At 33.5% G+C, this 17,008-nt stretch overlaps 3 protein-coding genes across 6 annotated transcripts; 2 read left to right on the top strand and 1 right to left on the bottom strand.

Annotated features, from left to right (window-relative positions):
* Window positions 1-264: 264 nt before the first annotated feature.
* On the top strand, window positions 265-3,877 carry l(2)09851 (WD repeat-containing protein 1 l(2)09851). Its single transcript, XM_090107856.1, has 7 exons — window positions 265-677; window positions 796-961; window positions 1,166-1,384; window positions 1,563-1,699; window positions 2,169-2,323; window positions 2,691-2,905; window positions 3,713-3,877. Exons 1-7 carry the CDS (start codon window positions 364-366, stop codon window positions 3,848-3,850), a joined length of 1,344 nt encoding a protein of 447 aa, XP_089963982.1. The 5' UTR covers window positions 265-363; the 3' UTR covers window positions 3,851-3,877.
* On the bottom strand, window positions 3,866-7,582 carry Pms2 (mismatch repair endonuclease PMS2). 3 transcript variants are annotated; one of them, XM_090107853.1, is made up of 8 exons: window positions 7,450-7,582; window positions 7,213-7,372; window positions 6,974-7,117; window positions 6,688-6,889; window positions 4,819-6,528; window positions 4,550-4,748; window positions 4,116-4,268; window positions 3,866-4,034 (listed from the first exon to the last, which is right to left on the bottom strand). In XM_090107853.1, the coding sequence occupies exons 1-8, from the start codon at window positions 7,531-7,533 to the stop codon at window positions 3,966-3,968; spliced, it is 2,721 nt and encodes a 906-aa protein (XP_089963979.1). In that variant the 5' UTR covers window positions 7,534-7,582; the 3' UTR covers window positions 3,866-3,965. The 3 variants fall into 3 exon arrangements, with proteins under 3 accessions (XP_089963979.1, XP_089963980.1, XP_089963981.1); XM_090107854.1 differs by having other exon boundaries at window positions 7,455-7,569; XM_090107855.1 differs by lacking the exons at window positions 3,866-4,034; window positions 4,116-4,268 and having other exon boundaries at window positions 4,613-4,741.
* Window positions 7,583-9,469: 1,887 nt separating this feature from the next.
* Wbp2 (WW domain binding protein 2) lies at window positions 9,470-15,777 on the top strand. 2 transcript variants are annotated; one of them, XM_090107861.1, is made up of 8 exons: window positions 9,470-9,642; window positions 11,052-11,226; window positions 11,406-11,565; window positions 12,757-12,887; window positions 13,850-13,997; window positions 14,028-14,135; window positions 14,797-14,879; window positions 15,385-15,777. In XM_090107861.1, exons 1-8 carry the CDS (start codon window positions 9,587-9,589, stop codon window positions 15,430-15,432), a joined length of 909 nt encoding a protein of 302 aa, XP_089963987.1. In that variant the 5' UTR covers window positions 9,470-9,586; the 3' UTR covers window positions 15,433-15,777. The 2 variants fall into 2 exon arrangements, with proteins under 2 accessions (XP_089963987.1, XP_089963985.1); XM_090107859.1 differs by having other exon boundaries at window positions 13,850-14,135.
* The last annotated feature ends 1,231 nt before the right edge of the window (window positions 15,778-17,008 follow it).

Raw genomic sequence — 17,008 nt, 5'->3', positions numbered from 1 at the left:
TATCATTCCAAATTTCAATAAAATCAGTGCTGTGGTTTAACCAAAATAAACGTAGCGCTCCTGTTATCGTAATTGGGGACCAATTTTTTTGACACAAACGAAAAAAAATTCTCTGTTACATCTTTACTGTGCATCTTTAGTTACATCTCTACTAGTATTATTAGTCTGTATTAGTAGTCTTTCTACGTAGACCCGAGACCGTAGTATATTACTTACTCTGTGGTAATGTCAATGTCATTATTAATTTGTCAAAATCCAAATGTCATAAATCACAATTACCTATCATCCGTTCACGTGTTTAAAATATTTATAGGGTTATTTAATACATATTAAAATTAAAATTTGTTATTTCACACCCCCACTATGTCGATGGAAAACGAAGAACCCATGGAAGCGAATTCATCAGAAAGCGATGACGATGATATGGAAGAAAGGGAAGAAGAAGGCGAAGAAAATGATGATCGTCCAAAAACATTTCTTCCAGGTCAAGAATTAAAAGAAGACGAACATCTTGTGTGCGACCAATCGGCGTATGTTATGTTGCATCAAGCCCAGACTGGAGCTCCTTGTTTAAGCTTCGATATTATACAAGATAATCTGGGGAATAATCGACAACAATTTCCGATGACAGCGTACCTTGTAGCCGGCACGCAAGCATCAAGCGCACATTTGAACAAGTATGCAACTAACAAACTATATATATTAATAATAATATCAAAAGAAATGGATTCCGTAATGTAGTTATTTACTTGTTATGCCCTACTTGCATCTCAGTGCTTAATTTTATTGTTGCAGTATTCTAGTATTCAAAATGTCAAACTTACATCAAACATCAAAACCAGAAAATGAAGAGGAATCGGAAAGTGAGGATGATGACGATGATGATGATGAAGATGAGGAAAAAAAACCTGAAATGACATTTGCAATCATTAAACATCAAGGCTGTGTAAATAGAATAAGAGTATGTATGAAAATAATTAATTTGAATACATAATAATATTATACCTGAACTATATTACATTTGATTAGCCTAATAATTCATATAATACTTCAACTAGAAAGTGGTCATATAAAGCTGACCTATTGTTAAAATATTTATTTTACAGTTTATTTCCATAATTTTTTACCAGAATAGCTTAATTATTCTCATATATTTATCCCACAGACAACAAACTTTAAAAACTCAGTATTAGCAGCCAGCTGGTCTGAGTTAGGCAGAGTTGATGTATGGAATATAACACAACAATTGCAAGCTGTGGACGAGCCAGCACTATTAGAAAGATACAACCTTGATACTGTTACTAATCCAGCTAAGCCTTTATATTCTTTCAATGGCCATCAGCAAGAAGGCTTTGGTATGGATTGGTGTCCAACTGAACCTGGTGTAAGTTTTTTTTTATAATAATAAGCAAATCTGTAGAATTAATCTCAAAATAATATTAAAGCTACTATTTTGTTTGTTACATTATAGTAAGTATTTTAGGGATAGGGAAGTTAAACCATTTGTTTCTTTCATTGGTATCAAATTACAATTTTTATTTGTTATAACTCAATAATTTTAGGTCTTAGCAACGGGTGACTGTAGACGAGATATTCACATATGGAAACCAAATGAAGCAGGGACATGGACAGTGGACCAAAGGCCATTAGTTGGACACACCAGTTCAGTTGAAGATATACAATGGTCTCCTAATGAAAGGTTCATAATACTTTGAAAAATATATTTTGAATAGTGAAGTGATTTCAAAATGGATATCATCTTTATTATGTACTAGCGGTCCACCCCGGCTTCGCCCGTGGTACATGTTTACGTTTTCTCTACATAAGAACCATCCTCGTACTTCAAGGAATATAATAAAAAAAGAATTATCGAAATCGGTTCAGCCGTTCTGGAGTTATGCGCTTACCAACACATTTTGCGATTCATTTTTATATATAACTAGCGGTCCGCCCCGGCTTCGCCCGTGGTACATATTTACGTTTTCTCTACATAAAAACCATCCTCGTACTTCAAGGAATATAATAAAAAAAGAATTATCGAAATCGGTTCAGCTGTTCTCGAGTTATGCGCTTACCAACACATTTTGCGATTCATTGTTATATATAAGAAGAAGATTTATGATATACCAAAGATATTAAAATTAATTGTGAATATGTTTTTCTTACAGAAATGTATTAGCAACATGCTCAGTTGACAAAACAATAAGGATTTGGGACACAAGAGCTGCACCACAAAAGGCATGCATGTTGACTAAAGAAAATGCACATCAAAATGATATTAATGTAATATCATGGAATTGTAATGAACCATTTATAGCAAGTGGTAAGTTATTTAACATTTATTAGCAAATCTCTATAGCTTATTCTTTTTTCTATTGTTTAACCCATTGAGGCCCGAATGGCCCGATTGGTCCACGAGACAATAGATTATCTATTGTGTCTGTGATTCCGGGCCCTGAGTTATTAAAATCATCACTTTTGTGTGTGTGTGTGTGTGTGTGTTAAAATAAATTTATTTCTACCTTCTTTGTTTCCAAATTTTTTATTTTTAGCTTTCTGATATTAAGTTATGTAGCCTATATTGGCTTTTAGGAAGTCTGTGTGTCATGAGCTCCTGATTTACAACACCGTTTTTATAAATCAATATATTACTGATCACCATGAAGAAACTAACCTTACCTTTATTACAGGTGGTGACGACGGATTCCTTCATATATGGGACTTGAGACAGTTTACCAGTGCAGCGGTGGGAACATTCAAACACCATACAGCACCAATCACATCAGTTGAATGGCATTGGACTGAGCCAAGTGTACTTGCGTCTGCCGGGGAAGACAACCAGGTTGCCCTTTGGGACTTAGCTGTTGAAAGGGACGATGAAGAAATTGTTGATGACGAATTAAAGGTAAATGGAGTATAATATGAAGTATTAAGAATATTAAATACATATCTATACTTATAATAAATCTGTAGAGAGGCCAATTCTGTACATGAAATATATTTAAAAAAAAACTATGAAGGGGTGATAAGGGATCGCTACTGATGCCAAAAATGCAATCAGTAAAATTTTTGTCTGTCTGTCTGTCTGTCTGTCTGTCTGTCTGTCTGTCTGTATATTCGTTATAGAAACAAAAACTACATGACGGATTTTAACCAAATTTGGCACAATTATTCTTCATACTCCTGGGCAGGTTATAGTAAAAGAATCATGTAAATCGGTGTAGAAACACCAAAGTTATACATGAAATATGCTATAAGTCATCGCGCGTGAATACAGAATCATGCAGCCATAAGGATTATTTTTGTGTAAGTATCAGTTGCCGCGTTCGACGCGCTTCGCGGCGGGAGCTATAAAAAGGCGGCGGGTCTGCACCCGTTTCGCGTTGTCATGGCATCACGTGTGAACGGCTGAACCGATTTCGATAATTCTTTTCTATTATATTCCTTGAAGTACAAGGATGGTTTTTATGTAGAGAAAACGTAAATATGTACCACGGGCGAAGCCGGGGCGGACCGCTAGTTAAGAATATACTTACATGGCTATAAAAGCCGAAAAACAAAACAAGTGTATATTTTGTTAAAATAATAAGATTTGTGAAAACAAATATTTTAAGCAACTTTTACCTACATGTAATAGATGCAAAAACCTCTTTATTTTCATAATTATTATATTTTGTGTTATGTGATTGACAAGGTGATTTTTTATTTCCAGAACCTTCCACCACAGCTGTTGTTCATTCATCAAGGTCAAACAGATATTAAAGAACTGCATTGGCATAAACAAATTCCTGGTGTAATGGTGACAACAGCACACACTGGATTTAATATATTCAAAACTATAAGTGTATGAAATAAAAAAAATATCAAAAATCATAAACGAATTTTATTCTTATTATCACAGTAAATAATATATCCATGATTATTGATTAGGTTAGATTTAATTCAAAACATTTCTAAAATATATTTTAATCACTTGTATGCACCATAGCTAAATTAACCAAGTGGCGTATTGTTGGTCTTCCATGTGGACAATTCTAAAAAATAAGATGTTTTATTATAAAAAAAATAATTTGAGAAAAATATAAGACTAATAAAATAAATGATGAAATAATTACCCAGGGCTTGTCTATTTCGGCCATATGGTCGACAAGTTGTCTCATATCTGATTTGCTTAAAGCCATACCTATCATGACTGACTTGCGACAAGCTCTTGATGCAAACATGGCTCTTACTCGACTCGGTCTGTAGTATTCTGATGTGGAAGATTCCTGTCATAATAAAATGAAATTGCACAGTGAACACCCATACCTTGAAAAGTTGTGATGAATATGTGTAACATGATTATTAAGGTCCGATCGCACTAGGGAACATTTGCCGGTAACATTTGCCGATTGGTCAAATTTGGCCGTGGCGCGTAGTTTCGGTGTGGCGTAATTCGGTACACCTCATACAATTTCAAATAAAGAATATTAATTTGCAGTGTCGCGTCGCGTTGCTACACTGCTGCGCAGATACGCCTGGTGCGGTCGGACCTGAATCAAAATTTCACCTTTAACATGAATAAAAGCTCTTCTATATCATCCTTTCCAAATATCCAGTTCTTAGACATTGGTATAGTTAATAATTTGACCCTCTTTGTTGGTGGAGCATGTTCATCTATTTGGAAAGTGAATCCATTCTTCTTAAAAACATCCAAATTATCCATTAATATTTGTTCATTCACACCTGTCAGCTCCAGTTGCTGTGGACTACAATTTTTTTATATGTACACTAAATAATAAAAATAGATAACTTTTATAATGAGATATTTGTACTTACATAACTAATTTTTGATTTGTGAGTTCAGTGGTTTTTTGTAAAGTTTCAAAGTTATAAATTTCATCAGTTGCATGTTGATCAATGATGAATAGATCATCCTCCAAACGTGTAATGATAAACCCTAAATTAAATTGACCTATAATTATCATCTGTTTAAAGGAATCTTTAGATATTTCTCTATTAAGCTCTTCTTCACACTTCTTGTTAAACACTGGATCAATAGCACTTCGAAATTTTATTCTGTCTGGCACACATTTATTTTTTCCATTATTGTATATTTCAACTTGAGCCTTTACTTCTTCTAAAGTTGTTTTAAATCTAACAGTTTTTCTTACATGAAATTGACCCAATTGTTTTCGATCAGTTACAGTCTTCTCAACTTTGGATTTTGGTGGAGATATTTTATTTGAATTTTCTTTTTCTGCAATTTTATCTTTGATCATCTTTTGATAATTACTTTTTGTTTTACAGTAAATTGTGGAAGATTTTTGACACACTACATCAGAGATTGATCTTATTTGTGTGTCAGGCATTGAATCAGTATTTTCTAAATACATAATTTCAGATCCCACCTTTTTGTCTTCTTTACTTGATCCTATTGGATTGTCACACTTTCTTTCACAAGTTTTATTATTGATGTCAGTATCATTCATATTTTCAAAGAATAGATTTGTTTTTATTGTATCTAATGTGTCATTTTCTTTTTTAACATCTGACTTAGATAAATGAATTACCTCATTTTTTACAGTAACATAATCTTCAACCATATTATCCTCTTGTTCACTTAAAATATCATGGTCATCCCTTACACTATTATCTTCCTTTAAAGTATTATCATCATTTACTAATGAATTTTGTTGAATTCTTTTTGACTTTGATATAAAACAATCAAGGTTTGTAGTAGATTTCCTTTTTAAGTCCCCTATATTTTTTCCATCATCTTTTGCATATTTTTCCTCTTTACTGCTAAATTGTTGCATGAATGAGTTAAAAATCCTTGGCTGATATAAATTTGGGACGCTATCATTATTTTTGACATCAGTGATTGACGAATTAACTTTTAATGTTCTTGGAACATTTTCAAATAGTTTTGTCAGTGATGCTTTTATTACATCTAAAATATTTTTTTCCTTTGTGAGAAAAACTTTCCTCTTATCTGGAGTTACATTTACATCTACAGACAATCTATCCATGTTTATGTTAAGAAATATGAAAGGATATTGATTAGGATTATATTGTTTATAAGTTTCATTCACTATTTTCATAACTTTGGTAGGTTCACAGGGTCTTGAATTCACATAATAAAACTGCCTATCTGTGCTTGATCTGCCACTACCATGTTCACAAGAAGAAATATACCCTTCAAGTTCCACAGGGTTAGGACAATTCTTGTATCCCTGTGATTTCTGAGACAATGTAAAACTCTCATTTTGAGTGTCCTGTTTTTGTTCAGCATCATTTGAGTCTTCAGATAAATCAATTTCAACATCATCAATTTCAATAGTTTCATTATTTTCCTTAACTTCTCCTGAAAGCCCTTTAAATATGTTTTCTTTTATACTAGAAACTAATTCAGTTTTAATTTCTACAATGCTCTGCAATTGTTTCAATCCAAAAACTGATGCAATATTATCTTTATATGACTGTGAACCAGTTGTGGCCACAACTACTGCTTTTGAATTTGAGTTTGTTTGGTTACTACAAGTTATTCTGAAAGGTGGAATAAACATGATCATACAATTGCCATATTAATTGACAAAATCTCAAACAGTAATAAAAAGATTAATTGTTTCTATGTTCATAACTTTCATACACAAAAACCTACATTTCAATAGTTATAATTATAATAGGCATAATAAATATTTATACCTCACTCCTCTTGATATTAAACAATATGCATATAACAAATGAGTCATCTTATTAAATTCCCTCTTTGTATTTTTGTGGAACTCTTTTTGCCTTACGGGTAGAGAATAAAATAAATTACTCAGCGTAACAGTTGTTCCCACTTGTCTAGAACATGGTGTTTTGCTAATTATATTCCCTTTCTGATCATATTGAATTTTAGTAGCTGAAACCCAAAAACAAACATAAAAGACACAAAAAATGAGGAATTATAACAAATAAGTGGCTATATACATAGATCTATTTTTACCATAATTACAGTTTTGATGTCTTGTAGTCACAACCATGTGAGCTAGTGAACAAAGTGAGCTCAATGCCTCGCCTCGGAACCCAAAACTCGAGACTCCGAGTAAGTCAGAATACTCATTAATTTTAGAAGTGTGATATTTCAGAGCTGAAACAATTTAATTTAAAGTAAGTACATAAATATTAAGTATAAATAACAGGAATTAAAAATACATATATTGTCTTTTCAGTCAAGAATCTTACTTAAAGCAGCAAAGTTGTCTTCTGTTACTCCAGAACCATTATCAGAAACTTCTATCAAATCTATTCCATAATTTTTTAATCGAATGTCAATATTTGTTGCTCCCGCATCAAGGGCATTCTCTAACAATTCTTTTACTGCTACTGCTAAACTTAAAACAACCTGTAGTAGAATGGAAATCATAAATAAAATATATTATTTATCAGTTACATATGCAATTGTTATTTTTTTATTTATACCTGACCGGAACATATTTTGTGGACTGTATTAGTATCTATTGGTTTTATATTAGAACTCTGATTTTTAAGGATATTTCGTTCCATAATTTATCTGATCTAAATAAGATTATTTATAAAAAACCAAAATAGTACCTATAAAAAATTCAAATAGCTGTCATAGCTCCAAATTGACAAATTGAATTTGACAAAAACCACAGAGTAAAAATAACTTAGATCATCTATATAATATATTGTATCCACAATTTATTATAATTTATAATTATTAAACTGTGATTATTAACCATGTTTTCCAATTACAGCACTAGAGCACATGAGTAGAAAGACGGAACAGAGACTAAGCTTCAAACAAACGCGAGAATCGATTGCACTACTACAAGTACGCGGGGCATGTGTGTGTGACCGCAGGCCGCTTGTCGCGTACGCAGCGATTCTGGAAAAAACCGGTTTGCGCTTGCACAGGCATAGGACAGTCTCAGGGTTGATACGACGCACGTTGTTTGTTTTATTAGTTGCAACTTGCAAGTTTGAATATTTTAATATAAAACGTAATATTTCATTGTCAAAAATGGTTGTTTATTGTACTGTGTGTATGAATAATAGTAGAAAAACTAAAAATATATCATACTTCAACTATCTCAAGGAGTACAATAGGTGAGTAAATATTTTGATTATTACTTTTTCAAGTAAGTACCTACTTGCGTTTATTTTATTAGGTCCTTTTTTAATAAGATGAGAATTGTACACGGTGTGTTTTTACCTTTCATTATTATTACAAGTTTAGCATTTGTAAGTATGTATGTATGTATTGTAAGTGTGTACATACCTAGGTTGGGTTGTAGTAGGTAGTTTTGTTTAATTTGTCTTAACCTATTGTGACAACCCTACCAAAATAGGTAACAATTTTGCACGTTCTTAAGAAGCTTAGTCTCTGTTCCGTCTTTCTACTCATGTGACTAGAGCGCATTATGCGGCTTAATGCTTAACGTTGAATGTTCCAACTACAGCAACGCTTCGCACAATCGAGCACTCTTATATGTAATGCTAAGTGTAATGCGCGTGAATTATTGGCTGTTTTCCAATTACAGAGAAAAATGCGACTCAGTGGCGCACAATGCCAAATTATGCTGATGCTTAATTGGAACGTGAAACGCACCAGCAGGTTGCGCTAAGTTCAGCGTTGAAAAAAAAAATATTCATAAAGAAAGCTTGAAACTTATAAGCGCTTATCGGCGCTTGTCATGTTCATATATTTTCCTGTCAGTGCTGTCAACCCGCGCAGGAAAATATATGAACATGACAAGCGCCGATAAGCGCTTATAAGTTTCAAGCTTTCTTTCTGAATACGCCCATAGAGTTAGGGCGTATTCAGAAAGAAAGCTTGAAACTTATAAGCGCTTATCGGCGCTTGTCAACGATGGTTCGTTCTACACAAAGGAAGCAGGTTGAAGCAGACCAAAACAAATTTTATATGGCAGCGCATAGCGCTGACCAGCGCTTGTTGAAGCGTTTTTAATTATTCTAGGCGCAATTTTATTTTGGCCCTGGTCTCTAAAACAATCATAATTTATGTCATGTTATTATGGGTGTGATATGCCAGCGCGCACGAGCAACTTTGTCTCCGCAACTATTTTGTCTCTCCCATCAATTTGTATGGGGAGTTGCGTCGCTACGTGCGCGCACTTTCATACGAGCCCATGGGTGGAGAGACAAAATAGTTGCGGAGACAAAATAGTTGCGGAGACAAAGTTGCTCGTGCGCGCTAGCTCGCACCTTCGGAGCCGATAACATAACTTATTAGCTGAGAATCTGGCGTTTAATATAGTAATTTACCATGGCTTTAACAATCTATACTTAAAATGTGGTCGCAGGTCATTGCAGCTAAGCATCGTATTCGCAGCAATCGCAGCAACCCACACAGCAATCGCAGGCATTAGTTCATTTGTAATCTATGGAGTCTATATATAATCTGTATTATAGTGTCGTCGTAAATTTCTTGTTTGTCAATAATGTGAAATGTCACTTGTCAGAAAAGTCGAGACTGTTTTGGACTATAACTTGGTCTGGATTTCTGCTCTGATATTATAGTTTATTTTAAAGAAAATACGTTTTGAGTCTGCATTATATGATATAATTGAAGATGTCTCTTAATACAGCTCATGCTGATCATGGAGTATTGATACACGCTGGAGAGTGGTGAGTTGTGTGTATGTAAGGTCGTACCGTCGTAGAGATTACTACAAGTTAAAGAAGTTATTTAGCGTATACCTTTAAAATATTGCCATAATTCTCATACCTCCTTCATTGTTTTTAAAAGAAAAAGTTTGCTTTAAAATGGAGTTGTCAACAAGCCAAACAATCAATAAAAATGGTGCAATCATGACTCATCTCTCACAATATGTTAGAGATAATAAAAACCTCATCAAATGCAGGAATTTGTTATGGTGGCAGTACACATGGGCCCAACGTGTTGGGCCAACGGGTTGGGCCAACGTGTAGAGAGCTACTTGGCGGTATGTTGGCTTCATTAGCCTAGTTGGCGCCAATATTGGCAGGCCAACCGAATGTTGTCGGTTTTTTGTGCACACTTCAAAGGATCTTGGCGCGCTCTGCAAACAGCGTTCACACGTTGGTGTCTTGTTCAGATTGTTGTTACTCGTCAGCGGAGACAGTATCGTTGCGCGTCAATGAAATTTACGTTTCCATGTTCCGATAGCGATGGCGGCGCCGATGTTGACAAGCAATGAGGTTTTACAATTCGTAGAATTGTATCGACATGAAGGAATTTAATAATTTGGAATCGACGGCATGAACTACACAAAAATAAAAACCTTATGACTCAATAAATTAGATGTTTTATTTTCTATTTATTATATTATATTATTCTAGATGTTTTCATAACTCACTTTCATACATTTTCGAAAAAAAAAGAATATATATTTATAAAATGAGTAAAATAGTAGGTATGAAACAGTTACTTGTTCTTAAAAATTAAATAACAATATACAATGAGCATGATTTTGATTAAATTGTGCTAATTGATCAAATATCACCAATCAATAGGTACATCCGTCCGTAATATTTCAAGTTTCGTTTTATAGGTAATTAAAATTAAATTGATATCATTGCAGACGGCAGAGTACACTCATTGTTATTGGTGCACATGTAGGTACGTAATAATTAAACGCACTGTTTATATAAATTGCCGCGGCTGCAAGAACTTCTACGGACTACGTCCATCTTTGAAGCGCCAATGCAGAATGATCAGTAAGCCAATGTGTGAACAGGAATCTTCATTTTTGCCCAACACGTTGGCCCAACACGTTGGCCCCATGTGTACTGCCGCTATTACACATTGCTCTATTACAAAATTTTAAAATTGTTCTCTATGATTCAAAGTACAATTATTTGAAGTCTTAATATGCTTTTTATTGGTAGGTTCATTTAAGTTTTTCTGTTTGTTATTTTCGCAAAATTGGTCTATAGAAAACTTGTTTTTTACAGCAAAATTTTCAACTGTAATTCTAATTGTAGACCTATTCAGGAAATAATATAATAATACTTTAATTTGTTTAATCTGTCTAATGATTTTTATTTATTTTTAGTATCATACTGTTTTCCGATAATGTCACTGTGGAATTTTATGGAAATGATACGCCAGAGTTTAAAGGTGCAAAAAATGGTCGTATGTATCTGACCACCCACAGGATGATTTACAACTCTAAAAAGAATACAGAGACATTGAGGTCATTCAGTTTCCCATTTGTGGCTTTGCAAGATGTAAGTATTATGTTAATATTTAGGACAATTTTTAAATCTAAATCACTTCCTTTTCCATTTCCAGTAATGTACAGAATATATCTCCATATGTATTGATATACCATCCTGCACAATATGTTCTTTTCTGAAATTGAGTGTACTATTTTTGAAAAGTAATTATTCCTGTTTATAATTTATAGGTGACTGTTGAACAGCCAATGTTTGGTGCAAACTTTATCAAAGGAAAAATCCATGCACAGCCCAATGGAAATTTCATTGGAGAAGTTAAGTTTAAACTTACATTTAAATCAGGAGGGGCAATTGAATTTGGTCAAGCTATGTTAAAGGCTGCCCACCTTGGTATGTATTGAAGTATCTGTATACAAAGTTATAGATTAGTATCTTGATAATGTTTATTACAGTTAAAACCATCTATGCATTACAATGTGTTTTTACTAGTTGTAACTAAATACCTTTGTTACAGCTAGTTGTATCTATGTTTAAAATATTTGAAAATGTGTTTTTAAATAGAACAAACTAGCTAAAGATTTATTTTGGTCCATATTGGTTTCTGTTTGAGTACAACCAAAGGTTGATTCTGTTACTCGCCATTTGCTGCCATGCTATTCTCAGAAAACTTGGATCAAAATATATTGTTTATCTATTTCCTTATAGTTCCGTTTAAACATTATAAATTTTAGAACCTCTGACGCTTCAAAATAAAATGCTTCAAAAAAAAAGTCATATTTACAAAGACCGTAAATACGACTTCTTTATTTCATTTGCACCTTATCAGTCAACGTAAGATAAGATAAACAATAGTTGACTTGCCTGTGTAATTGTTTATCTATGTTGTTTGTTTGACTTAAACATGCATAGCTTGGTAATATCAAACAGGTAGAATTACCTTTTAATTAATGCAATATACCAAAAAGATATGAACTGCAAGAAATAAAAGCATATTTACTTATCCCCAAAGAAAATCAATCAGTGAAAGAGATATATTATAATGCATCTGCCCCTACCCCACTAGGGAACAAGGGACTTCATTTTACTTTCTTGAAAGTTTAAAAAAATAAAAATAAGTGTACTTTGAACTTTGCACTTATTTAATGTTTACAGTGCACTCCTGTTTTCTGAAAGATTGAGTCAAGGGCCATTTTTTATAATATTTCAGTTATAAAACCAAAGTATTCTATTTTACTACACCTCTAACTGCATCAATATTGAATATTGAATACCACAATTGTTTTTCATATTATATATAAACATTATATTCATATTATTTTAACTGTTAACCCATTGAGCCCCGAACGGCCCGATTGGTCCACAACACAATAGATTTTCTATTGTGTCTGTGATTCCGGGGCCTGAGTTATTATTTATTAAATATATATGCCCGCATGGTCAAGTGCATGGAAATTGTTGCCATTTGGTGTCTCTTTGAATGGAGTATCTCCCTACCTGTGGAATGTTGGTGACCTTTTTCGGGTGCAAGACTAATTATTTTACGTTGTTATTTCGTAATTTTTTAATCAATATGTATTTTAGCATCCCGTCACACGACTCCAAATGCCCCGCCTCCAGCATACACGCCGCCAAGCGGGCCGTGGTACGCGGCTCCACCACCGGCGTACGCGCCACCACCGCAGGGCTATTATGGATGGGTCCCACCATACTCTGTGAGTATTAAAATTCGACGTTAATAGAAAATGTTTACACAGTTTTAGTATGACACTTGATTCAGTTCATAAATTCATTGAATGTTTTACATTTTTAGGTTTTTTTTGTAAGACTAAAATGTTTTTATGCTAATCATATATGTAAATATTAAATTGTACTTACACAAAAAATGTAAACTCGCTGAATGGATATTAAAAACTATTGATCTAAGATCCGAATATAGGTCGACCTTCACCGGCGTGATAATAGACTGAGACCAATTTTATAATAAATGTAGTCTATTAAAAAATCTATTAAAGATGGGTTGACTGAAAAAATCCTGGACAGGACATTTTAATTAATTGCAGTACTTATCAAGATAATAAAAAAAATTATCATAGACTTGAAGTATGAAACCTACAGAATGTGCAGCCATAGGGTTTTCTAATATTTACCTGGACAAACTGCTAGGTTGGCAGGTATAAACAGGCATGTCCGTACCAGTTACTTTCACTAGATGGGATGATAGAAAAAAATATATATGTATCAGCATGAGCGCTGTTTTATAACAAAATTGTTTATTGTCTCAACACTGCATAATTAAAAAAATTAAAATATTTTTTTAATAATTAACTAAAAATATCCTGTCCAGGATTTTTTCAGTCAACCCATCTTTAATAGATTTTTTAATAGACTACATTTATTATAAAATTGGTCTCAGTCTATTATCACGCCGGTGAAGGTCGACCTATATTCGGATCTTAGACCATATCTGTCTTACCACAAAAACTTTAGACAGGGTTTAACTTTAAGCGCGGGTTCTCTTTAATCTGGTTTTGTCGTATTTCACATAGACAACTATATTAAAGTAACAGATCCCTGATTTAATGCTAGACTGTGTTTAACTTGTTTTGTGGTAAGACCATATGAGTCGATTTCAAAAATTAGACAGAACATTAACTATCGAATGTTAAACTTGCAGGCGTTCCCCGACCAGCCGGCGCCGAACTCGGTATTCGTGTCGAACAGCCCGCCTCCGTACCCAGGCGTGATGGGCGCCGCGTACCCGCCGGGCGCGGGCTTCTCAGGCGCAGGTGGGAACACCGCGGGCTACCCGAACGCGCCCCCCGGTTACCCGGGCAACGCCAACCTGCCGCCAGGTTACCCGGGCAACGCCAGCCTGCCGCCGGGTTACCCGGGCAACGCGAACGCGCCCGCCGCCGGGTTTGCGGGCGGCTTTGTGCCCCCACCCGGGATGTCGGCTAACGGTGAGTACACAGCACGTGGCAAATGTGAATCTATGCAAAGCAATAAGTAGATCTTTTCACTTGTGTCAGTTTTTTCTTAAATTTTATATAAAATACAGAAGGTACCATTTGTTTCACTTATGAAAGATGATAATATTGTATGGACAACAAATAATTATTATCTTGCTAAATAAAATAATACCGCCTTTACATGATTCATGTGTGCCCGTTTTGTTAATACTTAATTGATTGAAGAGATTATAAAATATATTGAAGTAAATTCTATTGTATAATGATTACAGGTCTATATGTGTATTATCCCTTATGGTGTTATATGTGGTAAAACTATTATAATTATTTTTGTGTTGATTAATAAATTCTTTTAACTAATAAAAATATTACCTATATTTATTTCACTGTTTGGAAACCATAGTCACATTTTACAAATTAATAATAATAATTAATAATTCATTAGTAACATCGCTAAAAGCAGTCTCTGTACTAAAACTAGTTCCTGTATTTATACTTTATATGTAAAATAACACAATTAATTTGTATTATCAACTGTAGTTTGTATACTGTATAGGCTTGTGATTTTAGTGTTTATAATAACAGAATATATTTATATATTATTGTAATAAGTAGTATATAGATGTTGCAGTAGTTTGAAAATCGTTTACAGATGCGAAAGCAGCGGAGGCTGCACAAAGTGCATACTACGATCCTAACAAGCCGCAGACCGCGTATGTGCCACCACCTTACAATGTGAGTTTTAGTTTTAGACACTTCTAAACAAGGAGGAGACATTGTATTTACAAAGAGTTTCTATTTATAAAAGTTAATGATAACAGTTATATTATTGCATTTTTTTTTCAGATTAATGAATTAAAATGTGTAGAGTATATCTCTGCTGCATTAATATACCATTCGCATGCCGGCTGTGACTGGCGAATTGTGTAGAACATGTTCTCTCATAACACCTCTCGTATTACCACTTTTCTTGCGAATAAATTCATTTCATTTTATTTCAATATATATCTTAAATTAATAAAACAATTTTTCAAAAATCGACAAAAAATTCGCGGTTGCACTAATATAGTGAATGCATACATATATGGGCAGCGGGCATCACTTTCCATCAGGTGACCCGCCTGCTTGTCTGCCTGCTTGAGCAATAAAAAAGAACCTATGTTTTATTAGATCCAGTTTCTTGAGGATTTACACGAGATATAAAATTCTTACGACATTAATAAAAAAAAATTAATTACAGGATCAGCCACCGACGTATCAGGAATCAACGTCGAAAAAAGAGAATTAAAGCATTGTCCACATTTTCATATGAATCCACCAAGCCATGAAAACCCACTGATGGAAATGTTGGAGAAGAAAAAATATTATGTATGATTGTTGTATCGTTTCAAATCACTATCATATTTAATCACGCTTTATGAAATTCAATATTATATAAAGGCGGCTGTGTTAAAATTACAATATGTTACAGTATTAATCACTATCACAAAGCATCTGCATATTCTTGTAGAACATTCCACATATTATTATGTACATATTTTCTTAACATCGCTTTCTTATAACAATGAATTTAAAATTGTTAAATTGTAAAATTATTTATGTAGATGTTGTAATAAATGTAATATTTATGAAACAGATTTTTATTTACGTATTACGTACGTAGAAAGCTTGTAAGAAGCACCAAGAAGCTTGCGAAATCAAAGTTTATGTCTTAGGCCGCCTGTCCATCTGCAAGAAAACTTCCGCAAGAAATGTCCGACAGTCTGTCTGACAGCAGCTTGCAAGTCTAATTCCACGTTTCCACCTGCAAGTAGACTTGCAAGTTGCTGTCAGACAGACTGTCGGACATTTCTTGCGGAAGTTTTCTTGCACATGGAAACGCGGCCTTAGAACATTAATGTTGAAGTTCTTCCAATATAATCTCTTTACTGTTATTTTGCTGTCCATTCAGTCAAAGAAGATTAAATGTGTCATCATTGAAAATAGAAAATCAGTTGTTAACAATATCTGTCAGAAATGCAAAATTTTTGTAACATAATATGAAATTCAAAATAAATTTTATTAAATAATTATACTATCATGATATAAATAAATATTTTAAATTTCGTCTGCATAGTATGGGTAAGTTTATTTATATAGGAAATTGATTAGATATTAGCATTATAAAAATAGAAGTAATATTATGGAACAGCTTTGTACAAAAAGCCTTTTCAATAAGTAGTCAACAAGCACCTACACAACATAACTTGCCACAAATAATTTTCTCTTAAAATACAAAAGTTCAATAGTGAATCCATTTGCTGATATAACTATTTTGTTATTGAAAATAATAATATTCCTGAATTCAAAAACCATTACTGAGGGTGTTGAACTTTTGTACAAAGTTGTACATAGTATTTCATTTTTTCTGTATTCAAAATAACGAAAAAAATATTTCTTCTTTTAACTTTAGACAAAAAATTGAAGCTGGAGAGCTAGGCAGCCAGGTGTTAAATATGAGTCAGTACTGTGAGTAAGCATTTTTAATTTTAATGCCGTACATAACACTTTATTACGCGTTTCTTTTTTATTTTATACTTGTTTGATTTGTGGCAGTGAAAATCCAAAATACACAGGAGGTAAGCCCCTAATGAATTAATCAGTGGCAAGTTATTAATTGTAGTGTGCTTGAGAGATTTTAAAAATTTCCAATTGGAAAAGTGCTGAATACTATTTTGTTTTTTTTTTTTTCAGATTAACATAAGCCTTTACCACGATGGCTCCTATGGCACATCCGCCCTGCACGCCTTCGGCATCATGTATCCCAATCAGATGTCATCCAACTCCTCCACCATGTCAAAATCCAGAAAAATGCCTCAAGAAAA

Source organism: Colias eurytheme, chromosome 12 (assembly GCF_061535395.1).
Source record: "Colias eurytheme isolate Ceu_HAF_F1 chromosome 12, ilColEury1 Martin Lab GWU primary, whole genome shotgun sequence".
In the NCBI taxonomy this organism is placed as follows: Eukaryota; Metazoa; Arthropoda; class Insecta; order Lepidoptera; family Pieridae; genus Colias; species Colias eurytheme.
The sequence above is the reverse complement of the archived record's forward strand: the minus strand, read 5'-3'. Positions and strand labels throughout refer to the sequence as shown.